Raw genomic sequence first — 19,656 nt, 5'->3', positions numbered from 1 at the left:
CTGTATGTTATTCTACTTATTATAAAAGCTTCTACAAGGCGCGAGGTTTCCTCTTCCCTGAAGCCTTGTCGTTTTCGCGTGACCCTATGTATCATGCGAACTACGTTTGTCGTCGTTTTTCGGAGTGTTGCGATCGTGTGATCTACTCTGCCGTTGTTTTGCACCCACAGGCCGAGGATTCTTAGCTTTTGAACTTCTCTGATAGGTTCGCCATGAAATTTGCGGTCTATTTGGGGGCGTTCCGCGTTTCTAGAATATTTGGCTTTTAATCTGATAAATTCTGATTTTTTTGGTGCGCAACGCATGCCAGCATTTATGGCGAACCATTCGACCTTGTCAATTGCTCTCTGCAGGATATCCTGTTTTTGCCAATGGAGCATTTGGAAGCACATAACGTTATATCATCCGCGTATATTGCTTTACCTAGCTCGTGATCCTCCTCTAACGAGAAGGCAAGCTTGCGCATCCCTACATTGAAAAGTAGAGGGGATAAAATCGAGCCTTGTGGTGTGCCGCGGTTGGGTATTGGCGTTAATATTTGGCTGGCTACAATTGGCTGGTGCCAATTGTAGCCATGCGATTCGTTAAAAAAGACGTGATGTAGTTTTGCGTTTTTTTTTCACATTCAATGTTACGTAGCTCCTCAAGTATTGCTTCGTGAGATATCGAGTCAAAATCTTTTTGGAGGTCCAAGGTTACGAGAAGCCTGTCCGTGCTCCCATTAGGTGGATTGAGCGCTTTTTCCTTGAATAGCAGGAAAACGCCCTGTGCTGCCACGTGCGGTCTAAAGCCAAACATTGAGTTGGGGAAGAGTCGGTGTGTCTCAATGTAAGAACCCAGTCGTGTTTGAATAACTTTTTCAAATAGTTTACCCATGCACGATGTCAGAGAAATGGGTCTGAGGTTCTGTAGACTCTTGGGTTTTCCCGGTTTTGGTATTAGAGTTATTTCAGCTTCTTTCCACTCGCGTGGTACCTCTCCATGGGCCCATATTTTTCCGTTGAAGAATTCTGTAAGTTGAGACAGAGTTTCGCTGCTCAAGTTGCGAATCATGGCATACGTGATTTGATCTCTGCCAGACGCTGTGTTCTTTTTAAAGGATTGCGCAGCTGCGTGCACTTCGGCTATTGTTATGGGGCTGTCGAGTTCTGGGTTGGCTGGGCCGTCGTATTTGAGACATGCCCGTTCTTCGACTCGTCGCTCCGCGGAGCCTAAATAAATTTGCTTTAGCTGTGCGATCAGTGTTCCGTCAGCTCCCTCGAATTCGTTCTCTATTTAGCGGAGAACTGTGTTCGTGACAGTTCGGATATTAGTAGGATCTAACACGCTGCGTAATATTGCCCATGTTTTCTTTGTGTGCAAAGTACCTTTGAGGGACGCACAGAATTGAAGCCAGTTATTGTTGTCGAGAGTTCGAGCATAATAATTGGCTTTCTTGGTAAGCTCTGCAATTCGTATCTTTAGTTTCCTGTTATGTCGTTGCCTCTTCCATCGCTTGGATAAACTGCGTCTAGCTCACACAACCTTAGTAAATAAGGGTCTATGGCTGGTACGTCCGTCGTAGTGGTTATTTTTCGAGTAGTCTTCTCATGAACGTTTCGAATAAATTCTGCCCAATCAGCTGCGTTTGTTATCCGTTCTGGGTTATCTTGTTTCTCCCTGAAAGCGGTCCAGTCCGTCATACTTGCCGTTCCAAGCGGTTGTCTTACTTTTCGTGAATCTAAGCATAAGCCAATAATGTTGTGATCGCTGCCTAAGTTTTCATCGAAATTAGTCCAGGTTATCTGGTCTAGGTGGTTCGTAAAGGTAAGGTCTGGAAAAGTGTCTCTAGTCACACTATTGCGAATGCGAGTTGGTTTGTCTATTAGCGTGGCGAGCCATAGGTTATTGTTTTCTGTTGCCGCAAGCAGATTCTTCCCTTTAGAAGAGTCTTTAGGGTACCCCCATCCCCTATGAGGCGCATTAAAGTCACCGAGAACGACCACTCTGTCCTTACTATGGGCCATTCGGCTCACATACGTTATGAAGTCTCCAAAATCTACGTTACGTTCTCTGGGCGGGCTGTATATATTAACGACGATTGTTTTAGATTTGGCCCTTTTATATGGCCAGATAATGTTGTAATGTTGTAATGTGGCCAGATAATGTTGTATGTTGCAGTTGGGCATGCTTGTGAGACTCAACGCGACATCCTTTCGTACCAGAGTTCCGATGTTTGGGTAATCAGGGTGAGTGTGGAGGTTGTAACCTGTCATATTGTGCAATTTTGTTCCGATTTCCTGAAGACAGATTACATCGGGCTGGATTGGCGTCGATCGTATGTATTGTGATAAGGTGTATATCTTGTTGTGTAGCGTACGACAGTTCCACTGCCATACTTGTAGGGTTTCATTACAGCGCGTGTAATTGCTAGCCATGATTGTTGCTTCCGCTATCCGACGTCTCAAACATTTTGGGACGACGGGTTGGGGCTCCCGGGCTATTGCTAGCGCGTTTCCTGAATTTTTCTGTGACAGAATAAGGGAACCGTCTACGTATCTTTTAAGTTTGTGTATTTCGGCGAACAGTTGTTGCATCTGATGCGCTAGGTTAGATAACTGGTGTTCTGTCCTATCACTTTTATCTCCTGCCTCTAGTCGCTGCGGTACCGGAACGGCGAGACCACACATTAGTAACCCTCTACAGCATGAATTACGAAAAATTCGTTTGAAAAATTGTTTTCTCGACTTTTATCATAACATAGACGAAGAAGAACATATGCAAAAATTTTCAGAAATATTGTGACTCTATTAATGAAGATACAGGTTTCTGCAAAATATGGCACACCATGCAGATGGACGAGCGATATTGCTGCCATGGCTGAAAAAGGAAATATCACTGATTGAGGTTTTTTAAGGTGATGTGCGGAATGAAGCAAAGCATTTGCTTCCTCTGTTGAGGCATAATTGAACATTACAAATAGTGCATCTGCCCGCCAAAATATATGTACAAGATGGCCGCTTACATATTTGTCTGGCCGCATGTTGTCGCCGTGCCATACTTTCCTGCTCGAATTACCACCGCTGATTGGCGGTTGGGAGCGTCAGTTCCCGAGAAAATCGAAAAAAGCTAAATATCGACTTAAGCTGGTCGGAGCTCACACAATTTTTCACGTACCCACGCCAATATTGTAACAACAAAAATTACACCATCTCCCACTAAAGCGAACCATGTGTCGATGCGAAGCAGCGCATGGGTCGACTTAAAGTTCCGTTAATCACGGGCACCTTGCCCGATGTTAACGCGTTGATGCAAGTGGAGCAAACCATGAATTCACTGTAGTTGCTGTTGCTGTTACTCGCCCGAACTCTTGTTTGAGCACGTCACGCGGGTTCATCGCGCATCTGCAGAATCTCGTTCCCCGACGCCATCGCGTGACTGCTGAGAGAGTGTAAGAGGGAGAGGCCGCAGCGTCTTACCCAGCCCCCTACACAGGCGCGAACGCGCTAGCGCGTGCCAGCACACATGGTTCTGCTTGCGTTACGCCAAGCTAAGACAGCATATGGCAGCCCGGGCCTCTAAAGTGCTCTGCACGTATCATCAAGGCGGTCGAAGAGCAAGAGGAAGAAGACTTCTACTTGGCGCGAGCGCGCGCTTAATACGTTACAGATGGCTATGCTAGGCGATAGAAAGCGGACGGTCGCCAAGTGACGGACACAGCCCTGAGCAAAAGCTGCTTTGCATCTGAAAAATTCAGTTTCGCCGCAACGGCGAAGCAATGAATGCGATAGCAATAAATTGGCATGTAACGCGAAGAACGGAAAGTAGCTCGAAATTGCCAGCGCGTCGCTCGAGCCCAAAGGACGCACGAAAAGAACGCACACAGGACGAGCGCGACACAGCACGACACTTGCGCACAGCTCGACACTTGAAGCGCACTGCTCAAACATAAAGCAGGACGCACGAAACGAACAGGCACACACAGGACGAGCGCGAACTAACTCTCACAGTTATTATTTATTTCAGTTTGAACAGCGCGCTCCTTTCGCAAACGCGGCCGCTGCAGCGAGCGAAGTGACCGTCGTACGCTCTGGGACTTGAGCGCGGACATCGCGGGGAAAGCACAAGACATACAACCCACCGCTCCATCCCCCCGGCCGCCCCCTTCTTTCCTCGAGATAAGCGCACGAAGGCGACCACGCTCTGTAGGGCGAAGAGCAATGGTGTTCGCAGGAGCGGGGCGACGATCTTTAATGCGCGCTAGGCGCACACATCGCGCCATCTATGTGATTACTAAGAGTTCATGCTGAAGTAAATGGTGTATATAAATAGCTCGCCGATAGCAGGCTGAAAGACGGTACTGTTGGTGGTCTTACCGTCTAATGCCGCGCCCTGCAAAGCGAGGGGTCGCCCGTTCGATTCCGCACGTCGGAAATGTTTTCTGAATTATTGTTCTTTGTGGCTTATATATATATATATATATATATATATATATATATATATATATATATATATATATATATATATATATATATATATACATATATATATATATATATATATATACACATACACGGTGCATGACGGCGGCGACGGCAAAAGTCAGCCGAGACTGTTCATATAATTGCTATCGCAATAAATATTGCCAGGTACTGTTGCTGGCACCTCAGACGATCTTGATGGAACTAAAAACCTACCGCACAACCTAAATCCTGTACAGCAGAGCGGTGCTGCATGATCTCAGAGGTTGTGCTTTATTTACATTTGTATTGTGGAGCACAGCATAGATGGCAGGATATTGCGCATTTCTTCACTGATATTCATACTGTGCCAAATTTGGCACATACCGATTTCCGGCTGTATACAGTAGTGGCAAAAGAAATTAAGAAAAGTAATAAAGAGCGCGGTTTTTAAGGTCACGAGACATCCCATAATAATTTTTTCATGCTTCTGTAGCGAAAAAAAGGGTACGATAAAAAAATTGCAGTCACTGTTGTTCGCACGCCGAACGTGCACGTGCAGTGCGATATCGATTTCACGTCTTGTTTTCCTTACTGCTCCATGGACGGCAGCACTTTTTTAATGGTTAGTGCGCATAACTATGAATTGCTCTGGCAGTGTCGCCTTCTCAACTGGGTCTCTTGCGTCCTCAATAAAAAATGTTAATCGGTATGTGTTAAATATGGGACGCTATGCAATAGAGGGGTAATTTAAATGCGCGAGCGTTTTGTCTCGCGCGAGCGTCTGTAGCTTCAGTGTTCGCTCCGTTTTAATAGACATCTAATAAACATTTAATTTGCATTCTTTTCATTCAGCGAGCTATATTCAAGCGTTGCTCGACGCAGTAGGAATTCTACGAAAGTTACGTATGACATTTGCATCATTGCAACATAAAGTGCACTTTGTTTCGATAATACTGACGTCTGTGCCCTAAAGTGAGTACTGACGTTACCTCAGACCATAAGTTACCCTTTAAACGCCAGTGTAGTCGACGTGCCTGGTAAAGCCACGACGTGCACACAGCTACTACGCTTACAAAAACAGGTCAATCCACCTTTTAACGCTTGGCTTAAAGCCAAAAAAATGCAACGTAGACAACTGCTCGCTCATTGCTTCGCATGAAAACGATTCCCCAAGGCGTGGGTCTGGCGAATGTTATTAAATCCGAAGCATTTGTTAGCGAACTCCTGCGACCGTGAGAGCATCTATCTATCTATCTATCTATCTATCTATCTATCTATCTATCTATCTATCTATCTATCTATCTATCTATCTATCTATCTATCTATCTATCTATCTATCTATCTATCTATCTATCTATCTATCTATCTATCTATCTATCTATCTATCTATCTATCTATCTATCTATCTATCTATCTATCTATCTATCTATCTATCTATCTATACTTATGAAGCAGCCTACGACTTTGTGCTCTCCTGGTCGTTTCGTTAATCGGATGTATATGAAAATTGGTTTGGCGTAACATGACTGTATGGCGAACGTAAATGATAGGTCATAACATGAAATTTGTGACATGATTTACATGCCACGGGCTTGGTAATTTTGCGGCCGTTTCGTTAACTTTGGTGTATGCCAAAATTGGTATGGCGTAACAAGAGTGCAGGACGAACGTAAACGACAAGTCCTGACTTGCGAATCATAACACGCATGTCGTTGACAGCACGATTTACACGGTATTGTCTAAGGGCGTTCGCGGCCTTTAATTAAATGGATATATACCAAAACTGATATGACGACACATTTATGTATGACGAACATGAATGACAGGTGGTAACATGAAAGTCATGACATGTATGTTATTTAAGACATGACATTCATGCCACGCTCATGGTGTGCTCGATGCCATTTCGCGACCTTGATATACACAAAAATTGGTATTCCTCGACGCCACTGTACGATGAACATAAATGACAGGTAGTGACATGAAAATCATGGCATGCATGTCGCGTAGGACATGATTTACATGCCAAGCTCATGTTGTGCTCGCGGCCGGTTCGCTAGCTTGATATACACTAAAATTGGTATTGCGTGACGGCACTGTATGAACATAAATGACAGGTGGTAACATGACCATCGTGACATGCAATTCATGTACAGCATAACTTACACGCCACGCTCATGGTGCGCTTCTGGCCGTTTTGTTGACTTCATATATCCCAAATTTCTATGGCGGGACATGAGTGCGCACGTATATCACAGGCCATGCGTTAAATATACCAGAATATACGTTTGATTGGCATGGTATATAACATTTTGCACATGCATGCAGCATGGATGACAAATATGCTATATATAGTGAACTAGATGTCATGACATGAATGACTTCATTTGCTTCAAAAAGAAATGTGGCGATGCAGCTCTCTGCGGGCTGCTTCGCATAACATTTACTCCCGCAGTACGTGGGATCTGCCGGAATTTTTTCTGTCTCTTGGGGACTGGAAGCTTGAGTGAAGTTTGTAAAGTTTGAGGTTGTCGAAGTCGTGACCTGTTAACCCTTTCAGCCCTGGATTTTTTATTTTGGTCAGGGGATATTTTTGTCTGTGTTTTTCTAATAGATATGACCTCAGAAGGCCAAAAACGAAAAATTGAGCCAGTGGTGCAAGTATTAATCGATTTACAGACATGACGTCAAATTAGGTCATCAGGGCTCAGCGATTGCGAAATGAGAAAAATTGCATCTTTTTTTCTGCTATTCACTAGAGTACACAAAATGTGAACCACGTCTCATTTTTCAGTGTGATACTCATTGAAACAGCTTCGGTACGTCGATCCGAAAATGGCGCTTACCCGCCTCAGCTGACCCGCCTCGGCGTCACCCATGACTTCGGTCAAGCTTCTTCTTCTTTGTGGCTCACAGCTCCGCAAGCATGTCACCAGTTTGGTGTCAATCGCAGTGGGGATCATTGAAGAAGTATTCCCCCAAGAATCGGCAGTTTTGGTTTCATTTCCAAGATGCTAGGGCAAGTTTTGTGTGATGGTGTCAATTGACACCGCCAGGGCCGAAAGGGTTAAATCAAAATATTCAGCCAGTTTAATGTATATAGTGTAGTGCAGTGTATTTCCACGTAATGTAGCATTTGAATGTACAGCACCTTGTGAGTTTTTTCGAACTTAAACAAAACGTCACAGCTTCACCACAGAGGGCGAAGCAATGAATGCGATAGCAGAAAATTGTAGTGGTATACGAAGTGAGGCTGGCAGCTAACTGTATTGTATCCGATCTCGCGCAACTACAAAACGCTGGTGTACGAGAGTACGGCCGCTCCAGGGAGTGATGCTCTCCGCATAGTCACTTCGCGTTGAGAGCGCAGCACGTAGAAGGGTATATGAGCCGCCCACTTTGATGACTGTCGAGATAGCGCGTGCGCCAGCGATCGCGACCGCGCCCTTAGAATAAAAGTTCAATGTTGTTACTAGCGCGACACCACACCCCCCTCCTCCGAGCGAATGTACCCTCCGAGCGACGGAGGGTGCATGCGTCTTTTCAAGCTCGCTAAAGAAGGGCGCGGCGTTTCCTGTCTGCTTCGATGGCAGGCCTCCGGAGCGGGGTGACGTTATCGCATGCACCCTCCGAGCGACGGAAATGGGCCGGCTCGTTTGATCTCTGCTTCAGCCGCTTTCGTCGACCCCACTCGCGCGCTTTTACACGCGGTAGAACATACAATGCGCGGGGGATCTTTCAATTTGGACTTCATACGGGAAGGACATGACGGTGACGGCGGCGGCAAAAGCCTGTCGAGACTGTCCATATAATTGCTATCGCAATAATAAACCTATGTACAATCGCTGTTAATAATGTGTGACGTCATCTACGACTACACCGAGAACGGACCTTCAGTAATTTGGTGTGACCTCTATCAAAAATTGACAGATGAAAATTTGACCCTCAAATCTTTTTCCTGTAACATTCAGGAACTAATAAAGTTTACGGTACTTTGCAATTGAACAAATTTGTTTGGAGGTTTGTCTTTTGGTGTAAGTCCTCGTGAGCCACATCGTACAATCACGTTGGTCATCATTTACGCATCATCGTTTATGGCGTAGTTGCCGCTAAAACTGACGCAACAACGCAGAGGAACACTAACAGGAAAACCTGGGCGACACTTCCGACTCATTAATGTGAGGTGCGAAATTGAGATAAAATACATACATAAAAAAGTCACAGTTTTGCCGCAACGGCGAAGCAATGAATGCGATAGCAATAAATTGGAATGTAACGCGAAGAACGGAAAGCAGTTCGAAATTGCCAGCGCGTCGGTCGTGCCCAAAGGACGCACAAAAAGAACGTCCACAGGACGAGCGCGAACTATCCTGCGTCACAGCTCGACACTTGAAGCGCAAGGCTCAAACCTAAAGCAGGACGCACGAAACGAACGAACAGGTACACACAGGACGAGCGCGAACCAACTGTCACAGCTGTTACTTATTTCTGCTTGAACAGCGTGCACCTTTCGCAAACGCGGCCGCTTCAGCGAGCGAAGTGACCTTCGTACGCTCTGTGACTTCAGCGCGGACATCCCGTGGAAAGCACAAGACATACCACCCCCCGCTCCTCCCCCCCCCGGCCGCCCCCTTCTTTCCTCGAGATAAGCGCACGAAAGCGACCACGCCCTGTCGGGCGAGGAGGAACGGCGTTCGCAGGAGCTATCTATGTGGTAAATAAGAAAGCATGCTGAAATGAATGGTGTATATAAATAGCTCGCCGTTAGCAGGCTGAAAGACGGTGCTGTTGGTGGCCTAACTACTAACACTGCGCGCTGCAAAAGCGAGAGGTGCTCGTTCGATTCCGCTCGTCGGAAAGTTTTTGTGAATTATTTTTCTTTGGGGTTATATATATATGGCGCATGACGGCGGCGACGGCGACGCAAAAATCGGCCGAGAGTGTCCATATAATTGCTATCGAAATAAAATGGCGAACCTTGCACGAAGTTGTGTAAGGCTTGAGACAGCAAAGCTGGACGGTTCCGAAGTCTAATCTGGTTGCCTGTAGGTTGTTGCTAGGCTTGAGCTCGGTGATGGTAGGTTGTTTCTAGGTTGCTTCTAGGTTGTCGCTAAGCTTTATATAGGTGATGCCAGGTTGTTTCTGGGTTGCTTCTCAGCTCAGGGAGGTTAGAGTAAAACTACAGACAGTCGCAGACACGGCACAGATGTCCAAATTTCAGAGACAGACACTCGCTCTGAAACCGAGTGTTTGCAACTACCATAGATTTACGGACACGTTGTCGTTTGCGTACGGCTTCCATCGCTTCGGGGTATTTAAGCACCCGCCGTTGCCTTTCCCGTTCCCTAGTATTCGCTACTGAGGCCAGTGGAGCCCTGGACTAGGGGACCCACCCACCTGCTTCTCAAACCCATTGCTTTTTTTAATACATGTTTTTCCATTCACTTCGCGTTGCACGTACCACTGAAGCGCTTTGTGCAAACTCTTCAGCGAAGCAAAAACTTGTAGCCACGGTGTTGATCACTGGGTTGATCCCGATGCTTCAATAAAGCTTTTCTCAGTCACTGGTTACATATGTCTAGAAATCTTAATTGGTGGTAGCCGCCAGTGTGTTGCCTTCATTTTTCTTAGACCAACGATGATTAGTGGGGTTTGCCCAATTTCTATGGCACGAAGCTGTTCACGATTGTGATAGTGTTTGTACACCAAAGTTTTTACAGCCGGCTTAAAGAGCTTCGCTGTTGAGACGCATGCGCAGAATGACAGACGAATAGGCAATGGGGCAACCGGCTTTCATGGAATCGAATCTCCGAATTTTGCAGCGATATGGAAGTGTCGTTATTGCATGCGCCAAGGTTTGCAGATGTGGATCGCGGTTTCACGAGGTTAAGGTTTTTGGCAGGAGTAAGCATCAGACAGCTTGTGAGTTATTAAAACCTTTAATAGTAAGAATAATCGTCGGGGTTGCGAAATTATATCAGTATGACAGACGCTGTAGCGGAGGGATCCAAAAATGTTGACCACCTGAGGTGTTTAGCGTGTACCTAAATCTAAGCACACGGGCCTCTAGCACTTTACAAGCTTCTTACGTAAGAAAGTTGGGTGTGGCATGCATTAGTGGCACACTTACACACTATCAGTTCCAGGATTTGAACGTTTAAAAGATGGCTGCCTTGTTAGGTACACCTCTGTCAGTCTTCGCATGCGTTCATGCATGTAAGCTACGTTTGCCACTTGAAATAAATAAATTTCAAGTGCCATCAGTGTTGTCCCGTGTGCGCTTCTTCTAGGCCAAGTCAAGTTCTCCAGTATCACAATAAAAATATTATTAATTATGTTGCCTTGCAGTTTGTGCTTTTCCGAGCCTGTGTGTCATCGGTCCGTTTTCAGACAGTTATTCGCACAATACCTGGTGTGTTGACCTGTCTTCTCTTGCACACGCCCAAGTATGCGCAGCAAAGAACGAACACGTACCTGAATGATAACCTTTCCTATATGTTTTCCAGAGGCAACGAAGCGGAAGGCCTGCTCAGCCTGGTCTAGGGTGAATTTGATCACGTCCAGTGGACGCACCACACCAGATGCGATTCCCTCGCGAACGAGCTCAACAGTACGACGCCTGTTACTGGCGTTGCCGGGTCGTCTGTCTGCAAGCTGTCCGCCATGACTCCGTGGAAGCTGACGTTCTGGAGAAACACCGACATGCCCAGATTGTTGTCCTCGAACAGGTCAAACTTGCCAATCTCCAGAAAACGGCCATGCGGAGCCAAGCAGCGCACACTGGCCTGCAGCTTGTCCTCGGACAGCGAATTCAGCACCAAGTCCACACCTTAGGGGAAGAGGCAGAATGGTCGGGGCGAAAACTCCGAGAGCGTCCAGAGTGAACGCGTACGCGTCTACTCACAGCCGAAACAAACTTGATTAGGTAATGCCGTGAGTAAAGGCGATGGTGAAACACAAGGTCTCGTCGCAAATGACACGCACACAAACGAATTACATTGTCGTGCAACGCATTATTGGTTGGCTGATTGCCCATGACAACTATGAAAACATCGTTAATTGCGTACTTTCTTGTGGTAACGTATTCAAATGTTTCGAAAAGCGAAACACTTCTTTCTGCACTTCATGGCTAGTCTTGGGTTGCCTTTTGGCTTCCTAAAAAAACCTGAACATATTCCGTGACTACAACAATGGGCGCTGCTAGAGCGACATAAACCGGAACTTGCGAACCGTCCTGAAATAAATCGAGCATTACTGAATAACTAGTTGGAGTTCGCAATGCAAAGCAACTCAGCACAATATCTCGCCAGTTTGTTTCCTGTTTCTGGCCTGAATTTTTTAGGATGCTGATGCTTTACCCTTTAAAATCGCTGTACAGTATGGCTCTGCAGGTGTGACTCTGTAAATCTTCTCAGTATTGGCCAAGAGACAGAAAATATACAGTCATACCTTATTCACACGTTCAATACACTCCAGCCAGCAGGTATCAATGTTTCTAGCGGGGATCTTGAATCCATCCAATATAGTACATACACAACGAAAACCAAGGAGAGTTGCGCCCTTCAAGGAATTTCTAATATACCATTGTTAAGTGGTGCATCCTCTGACAACCATCATTCAGTGAAACGTGTACTCCCCCCCCCTTTTTTGGTTTTTTTTTTCATGGAATACACCTTTTCTTCTGATTCACGTAATTTGTCACGGCGGCCTCCCCCCACCCCGGCTTTCGCACTTACCCTCCTCTGCTCCTTTACGAAGGAGACGGCACGAAGCATATGCACACGAGCGCTCAGTAAATCGGTTCCCGCCTTTAAGAACGTCGGCTCGAGCACCCACCCCCTGTTTACGGATTTTTTCATTACTTGCATGAGTAATTCATGTCCTGGTTTTCGCCATTTGCTCAATATTTGTGAAGAACATGACAGTAGGCAATGCCCTGTTCCGGAATGAGCCTGTTTTGCTTGATTTCTCATTGATGACCTTGTGCATCAGAGCGCCTACGGCAAAGGTAAGGCACGCGAACGGGAGTTGACCTTAATGAAATTGCTATTCTCAGAGATTTCCTTAGCTATACCTTCAATTTTTTAATCCGTAATCGATTAGCTACTTTGTGTTTGTACTGAGTGTATTCAGTAAAGCTGCTTCGCACTTTTACGATTACCCCCAAAAGTGGGTTCCGCTGGTCTTTAAACGATAACGTGGTAGGCAAAAATAAAGCAAAGGTTACGTTTCATGAAAGGGGCTTGAAAATCCCTACATGTAACAAAAACCGCACCATAAATGCCATTAACCATGTAGGCCGATGACATGATTGATACAGTGGTAAACCCTGTGGCGTGGCTCTTCAAGTTAGATCTCGAAAGCGCGTCTATGTGCCAGCGGCAGCCCCTTTGCCACACTCATCTTTTAAACAGCATTTACTTTGATGCGCGCCCAGCGATGAATATTTGTGTATGCCCTCAGTACAGCGAAATATGTACTCACCTCTGCCGCGCGTCTCTAGCTTGACGTGTTCTTCGAATGACCGGTCACGTGAGTTTGCAAAATGCCTGTCCTCCAGTTGTGGAAAGCGGTGCTTTAGAAAATTCCGCTTTTTTTCAGAACCTGCAAGATAATAAAATATGTAGGTAAACATCTAAGTCAGAAGCACTGGCCTTGTTCTTGCACTATGAGCAAATTTGGCAGTTTTAGATGCTTGCAAAGTTTCGTATAAACTAATCCATAAAAAATAGTTTTTAACATTCAATAATGGAGTACGAAATAAAAAAATAGCGTAGCCATATGTGGAGGTGGTTTATATTCTTCGTGTATTATGACGCAAACACGCAACGACACGGGTGTCTGTTCTTTATTGTGTCTTGGTGCTTTGTGCAATCGAACAAGACGAAATAAAGAATGATGTTGCCTCAATTGAACGGAATAAGAAGAGTGAATCAAGAGATCACTTGTTTGTTAGAACGAACGAAATGAAGCAAAGGTAGACACAGGGAACACTTCTTTAGTTTTTAGCAACTTGTGATTGAGTTCTTTTGTAATGGTTCGAAATTCAGCGATCTATAATTGACTAACAGCTCTCGTGAAATGTCCTTGCTTCTCTGCGGTCTCAGAGATAGGGTGGACAAGCAAAAATTACGCTGTAGAACGTAAGGCTTCTCTGCTTCAGAGGATTTATTGAATACGCCAGGAGAACTATGTTTTAAATACACTAAGCCAGCAATGACTCAGCGTGTCTTCTTAATGCACTAGGGAGGCGTGTTCTTTCGAACAAACAATCAAACAGACAATAGTAAAGGAACGCGCAAAGGGACATGTGAGATGTCAATGAACATACACTTCCCGCTGCAAAAGAAAAAAGAACTACTAAGTACCCTTCTATTACTAGGACATTACCGCATATGCATGCTAGCAAGGAAACATGTTTGACCGTGTAGTGGCTGGATGAGACAAAAGATGCTTCGTATAGAAAGCGCACTAAATATGCATAGTTCATTTTATCACGAATTATACTATTGCGAATGTAGCTAGAGTGACGGAACTACTCAGTTTCTGTGAACGCAGCAGATATTTTTTTCCTACTCATCATGCGAGGAAGCTATTGTTCTACTGCGAAGCCTCTGACGTAGAATTGCAGATTTGACAGCTCGGTTAGATGGTAACAGTTCTTGGACATATTAAAAACAGCGCAAATTATGGCACGGACATGAGCAGACTGAAAGACATACCAGATGTGTCACCCGTATGACCACTTCACTTATCATATCAGGAGGCAACCATTCTGAATGATTCATAACGATCGCCTGTTCACTTCATATGCGATGCGGCCACATGGGTGACAGGTTGTCAGTGTTTAAGTGTGCTTGCAGTATCCAAGACAATTTAGGTGTGAGTGAGTGCTGTTGTGGGTCCTTCGATTTCCTCTTGTACATAGCGTTACCTGGGTAAACTGGACGCTTACGTGAACAGCGGGCATGCGTAGTTATTAGCTATCAGCCGGATCGCAACCCTTGCGCCTCGCACAGTAAGCTCACCGACGGTGGTGAAGACGGTGCAGCCCATGGACAGGGCTATGGATATGGCGGCTTGCCCGACGCCTCCGCTTCCCGAGTGCACTAGTATTGACTCTCTTGGTTGCATGTCACCCCGTACAAGAAGCGCGTAGTAGGCGGTCGAATAGGCAACTGGAACCGTGGCAGCCTCTTCCATGGTCCACGAATCCGGGATTTCCCACATCGCGAGTGGGTCAGCAGTCACCATGGTTGCGATGCACTTGCCACCGAGCACACCCATGATACGTCGTCCGTTTTGGTCCCGTCCAGAAAACTCCGTACCCAGGAATGTGCCTTGACCACTGACGTCAGCTGCACGAGTGTAGCAGCTCAGTATGATGTTACGTGAAAGGTATTGAGCAAGATGTCATTCAACTTAGGAACATACATGTAGCGTGCATGTGATGGAAAATACTCAATTTTTATCTCTTTAGAACGAAATCCTCTTTGAGCATATACAAATGTCGCAGTTTCGCAGCGAGGGTGAAGCAGTGAATGTGACAGCAACAAATTGTAATGTAACACGAAGAAGGCAAGTAGCTCGAAACTTGGAGCGCGCTGCTCAAGCACAAAGGACGCACGAAAAGAGCACCCACAGGACGGGCGCCAACTAACAACTGTCACAGTTGTTACTTCTTTGTGTTTATGCAGCGCGCTATAATTCTCGACTATGCACAAGCCAAAACTCTTAGGTGTTTTTTGAACTGCGCCGCGCGGAGTGCGCCGCAGTTCGTATCCTGCTGAGCGGTGGCGTTCGCAGCACTGTTACACCGACGAGCCGGCCTATAACGACCGGCTTTGTGTTGTCGTAGCCGTTTCGTTAATTTATTATATGCCACAATTTGCATTACGCGACACGAGCGTGTGACGAAGAAGAATGACATGTCATGACGAGAATATCGTGAATTCTATGTCTTTACACCTCCGGCTTCGTATAACATCCATTCCCGCAGTACGTCGGAACCATTGGCTCGTTCTCGTTATTTTAACGTTAGGCGCGTGGATCCTCCAGGCTGCGTTTCCTGCCGCGCGGTGGCGTTCGACGCATAGTTTGTGGGACGTTCCACATCAATAGTGGGTACAGAAAGTGGCCACTTTTTTGTGCACATCTCAATGGCAGTTTTCAAACTGAAACAAAATCTAGTCCGAGGATCATTCAACGAAAGATCGACACGTGTCTGGAAACTTATATTGCAGATTTGAATGTGTATTTTATATTTTGTGCACATACCACCCAGTAGCCGGAGATGTAACTTCGTTTTTTTTATAGCTGCATTTTTACTAGTAAAAAGTTACCAAGTTCAATCATTACGGAAGGACCGATTTCATCCCCTGTCGTTCTCGAAATTTCACGACGGTATTAAAACACAAATATTGCCCTTAGAAAGAAAGACTTTTTCCATACAACGTATGCGAATTGTAGAGTAAAGTAGCATTGTTTGAAGCTTCTGCACAGAAAGAAGCTATTTTTTAAAAATATCTAAATATAGAACATTTTATAAAGATTAATATATATGCGATATATTTTCTCCTAATCCAATACAGCCAGTGTTTCGAAAGTTGATGACGTGTGACAACATACTGTGTTCAATGTTTTCGTTACATATCGTTGCTTTGCCGCAAATACGTATTTTCATAATTGGCTGAACGTTTAAATGAGCCCATTACACACACACACATGTATATATATATATATATATATATATATAGAAAAAGGTATACGCTTCTAAAAAACTGTTTATTTGTCGACGTTTCGATCGGAGACCGATCTTGAATGTGTATTTTCTGTGCAGAATCCTGATGAAGATCGGTCTCCGATCGAAACGTCGACAAATAAACAGTTTTTTAGAAGCGTATACCTTTTTCCTAATTATTTTACGGCAACCGAAGACAGACTCTTCATAATCTACGTACCATATATATATATATATATATATATATATATATATATATATATATATATATATATATATATATATATATAACAGACGGGTCGCTGCTTTAACTAGACACCGGAGGCTCACCTTCTAATCTATCTTTACATTGTCGAGATTGTAAGTGCACGCCTAAATTAGATGAATGCGCAGTGCTGTACCGCCATAGAAGTGAAGAAACGCGCCTGATGATTGAAGCATGGCATATCGAGAATGGTGGTAGCGCATGCGTGAGCCAACCGTCGATTAATTTGTCATGCAACGCTTGTGTACATATGAACCTATTAGACGTATATGAACTGCCATGTGATGTTCGGTTGTGTGTATTTTCCTATGTGTTTTACTGTATTGCATTTTGTGCTCTTATTAATTTTGTTACTACATATTTTGTCTTCTAAGCGAGAAGGAGTAGCCGGTGCCACTATAACGGCACCAACATCTCCTATTTCATCATTTCAATAAAAAAAACTTTCATGAAGATGAAATCAAATGCCTTAACAGTTATCTTCCACGTAGACCCGCACGCGTGCCGGGTTTATAGGTTCGCCTATAGCATGGGCATGCGCAGATAAGTTTCGTGCCTTCTTTCTTTTCCGCCGTTGCCTGTCTCTTCAGTTGTTAGTCGGCGTTTGTGGTGTCCTGACTTCTTTCTTGTGTCCGTGTTTATACGCCCTGTCTTTTAAGAACAATATTGCAAGTTTGGAGATAGTTAACCAGATTTAAAAATTTATATTTAAATAACCCTACCTGCAATTTTTCCTAAAATCCCGTAAACGGATCCTTGCTGACCATGGGAAGAGAATATGAACATGCTGCATTATTGTGTTTGCAGCGGCAGTATTATGGGTAAAAATCACAGCTTTTAAAAGATACACTGAAATAATACATGAGAACATGAGAAATCGGGATAGATATTTGGCGAAGCTTCCACTAAGCCGCGCAAGGCTTAGTGAAAGGCTTAGAAACAGCGAAACTGGACGATTCTGAAGTCTAATCAGCTCCCTTCGAGGTTGTGTCTAGGCCTTAGCTAGGTGATGCAGGTTCTGGTTTGCGTCTGGGTTAATGCTAGGATTTAGCAAAGTGATGCCAGGTTCTTTCTCTGTCTATTCCCAGCGCAGTGAGGTTCGAGGTAAACCAGGAACAGTGACAGACATAACACGGTTGTCCAAACTCTTGAGACTGATAATCACGCTGAAACCAAGCGTTCGCACCTCTCATAGATCTACGGGCAGGCCATCGTTGGCGTATGCCTTGCACCTTTCGGGGCTTGTCGCAGCCGCCGTTGCCTTTCGCGTCCCCTAGTATTCTCTCGCTGTACGTTGTACGTACTCGGGGTTTTCGGCTCGCGGCTGTGTCTTCGCAGTCATTTGTTGGGCTAACTGTTGCCTTTTTCATTCTTAGTGGACCAGTGGTTAGTAGTGGTATTTACCCAATCTCTATGGCACATACCCGTTAGGATGATGATAATTTTCTGCGTTCGACTCACACTGAACGATTTGCTAAACTGCTTCGCTGTCAAGAAAGTGGGGATAAGCTTCTGACTTGTTTTAACCTGAGCGTACTTGCAGAAGAAGGGCAGTTTTGGTACTGTGCTTAATACTTATCTATAAAGGCGCGTTCATGGAGCGAATCCCTCAGCTTCAATGGAGGAAATTTAATACACCGTACACAATTGCAGATAACCGGTATATACTTGCAGACAAACTGATGCATTGAAATGTCCCAACCAGGGCTGGGCAATATCGCGATACAAGAGTGTCGCGATAGTATTTCAGGGATACTTTTGAGTATCTGTATTTCTGTATCGAGATACATTTGAAAAATGTATTTTTATCTCAGTAGTGAAATACATTTACGATGGATCGCCTGTATCGCGATACTATGCAGGACATGGGTATTACGTTACATTGTTTTTTGTGTCGGAAATGAGTTGAGGCGTGTTTCCAATGGGGGAATGGCGTTTTCTTTTCTTTTATTGGGATAGCAATTACATGGACAGCCTCGGCTGGAAAATGTCCGTTCCCGTCGCCGTCATTCACCGTATATGTATAAGTATGTATATATATAGAAAGGCCACAAAGAAAAATAATTAAGAAATTCTTTCCGACGCGCGGAATCGAACGGGTGACCTCTCGCTTTGCAGCCCGCCGCGTTAGACGTTAGGCCACGACAGCACCGTCTCTCAGCCTGCTAACGGCGAGCTATTTATATACACCATGTCATTCAGCATACTTTCCTAGTGGCCACATAGATGGCGCGACGTGCGCGCGTGTTGCGCGCTTTAAAGGATCGTCGTCCCGCCCCTGCGAACGCCGTTGCTGTTCGCTCTACAGGGCGTCGTCGCTTTCGTGCGCCTATTTCAAGGAAAGAAGGGGCGGCCGGTGGGGTGCTTCGCTTCGCTCGCTGAAGCGGCCGCGTTTGCGAAAGGAGCGCGCTGTTCAAAGAGAAATAAGTAACAACTGTGACAATTAGTTCGCGCTCATCTTGCGTGTACCTGTTCGTTTGTTTCGTGCGTCCTGCTTTATGTTTGAGCAGTGCGCTTCAAGTGTCGAGCTGTGACGCATTAGTTCGCGCTCGTCCTGTGTGCGTTCTTTTCGTGCGTCCTTTGGGCTCGCAATCATTGCTTCGCCGTTGCGGCGAAACTGTGACTTTTTTTGTGCGAAGACAAGCAAAGGCGCGCTGCCGGTCGCCAACAGATAGGGCGGCGATAGTTTCCCCTCAAGCACAGAATGGTCCATGTGGTAAAGCGCGCGACGCCGCAGACGGCAGAATCGCGGAGGCAGTGTTGTCGGCCTCTGCCGACGACAGCCGCATCTCTCAAGGTCAGTGCAGCACGCCTAATTTTTTGGGGTGGCAAGCCATTACTTCGCGACACCCCGCACGGATACCGCCTTGGAACACGCTTTGCAATGCTTCGCGTGCGTTCAGTTCTCAAAGCGGCGGCACTTCCAAAAGCAGTTCCCGTAGTCGCGGCAGAAGTGACTAGAAGATGGCTATCTTTGACGCGCTTTCAGCCACCGCTCCAATGTCAGGGTACTTTCCTAATTGATTACATGCGTGAAACGGTCTTTTGTGGTAGCAGGCTCCCCCACCGCCGGAGCCGACTTCGCCTGTTGCGGCTTTCTGAAATGGGTGGGTAGCGTCGGTGGTGGTGACAGCCTCATTGAAGGCGACAGGGTCAGACGGCTGAGGATTCTGAAAATGGGGACAGACTTCGGATTCTGAACAGTCAGA

The 19,656-nt window shown here is 45.5% G+C and overlaps 1 protein-coding gene across 1 annotated transcript in view; it reads right to left on the bottom strand.

Annotated features, from left to right (window-relative positions):
• Positions 1-19,656, bottom strand: part of LOC119398708 (fatty acid synthase-like) — a 141,680-nt gene that overhangs the window by 31,823 nt on the left and 90,201 nt on the right. The window contains 5 exon segments of the mRNA XM_049417399.1: positions 10,917-11,089; positions 11,122-11,271; positions 12,927-13,046; positions 14,471-14,782; positions 15,571-15,582. Coding sequence (XP_049273356.1) covers positions 10,917-11,089; positions 11,122-11,271; positions 12,927-13,046; positions 14,471-14,782; positions 15,571-15,582 — 767 coding nt within the window.

The sequence above is a fragment of the Rhipicephalus sanguineus genome, chromosome 7 (assembly GCF_013339695.2).
Source record: "Rhipicephalus sanguineus isolate Rsan-2018 chromosome 7, BIME_Rsan_1.4, whole genome shotgun sequence".
In the NCBI taxonomy this organism is placed as follows: domain Eukaryota; kingdom Metazoa; phylum Arthropoda; class Arachnida; order Ixodida; family Ixodidae; genus Rhipicephalus; species Rhipicephalus sanguineus.
The sequence above is the reverse complement of the archived record's forward strand: the minus strand, read 5'-3'. Positions and strand labels throughout refer to the sequence as shown.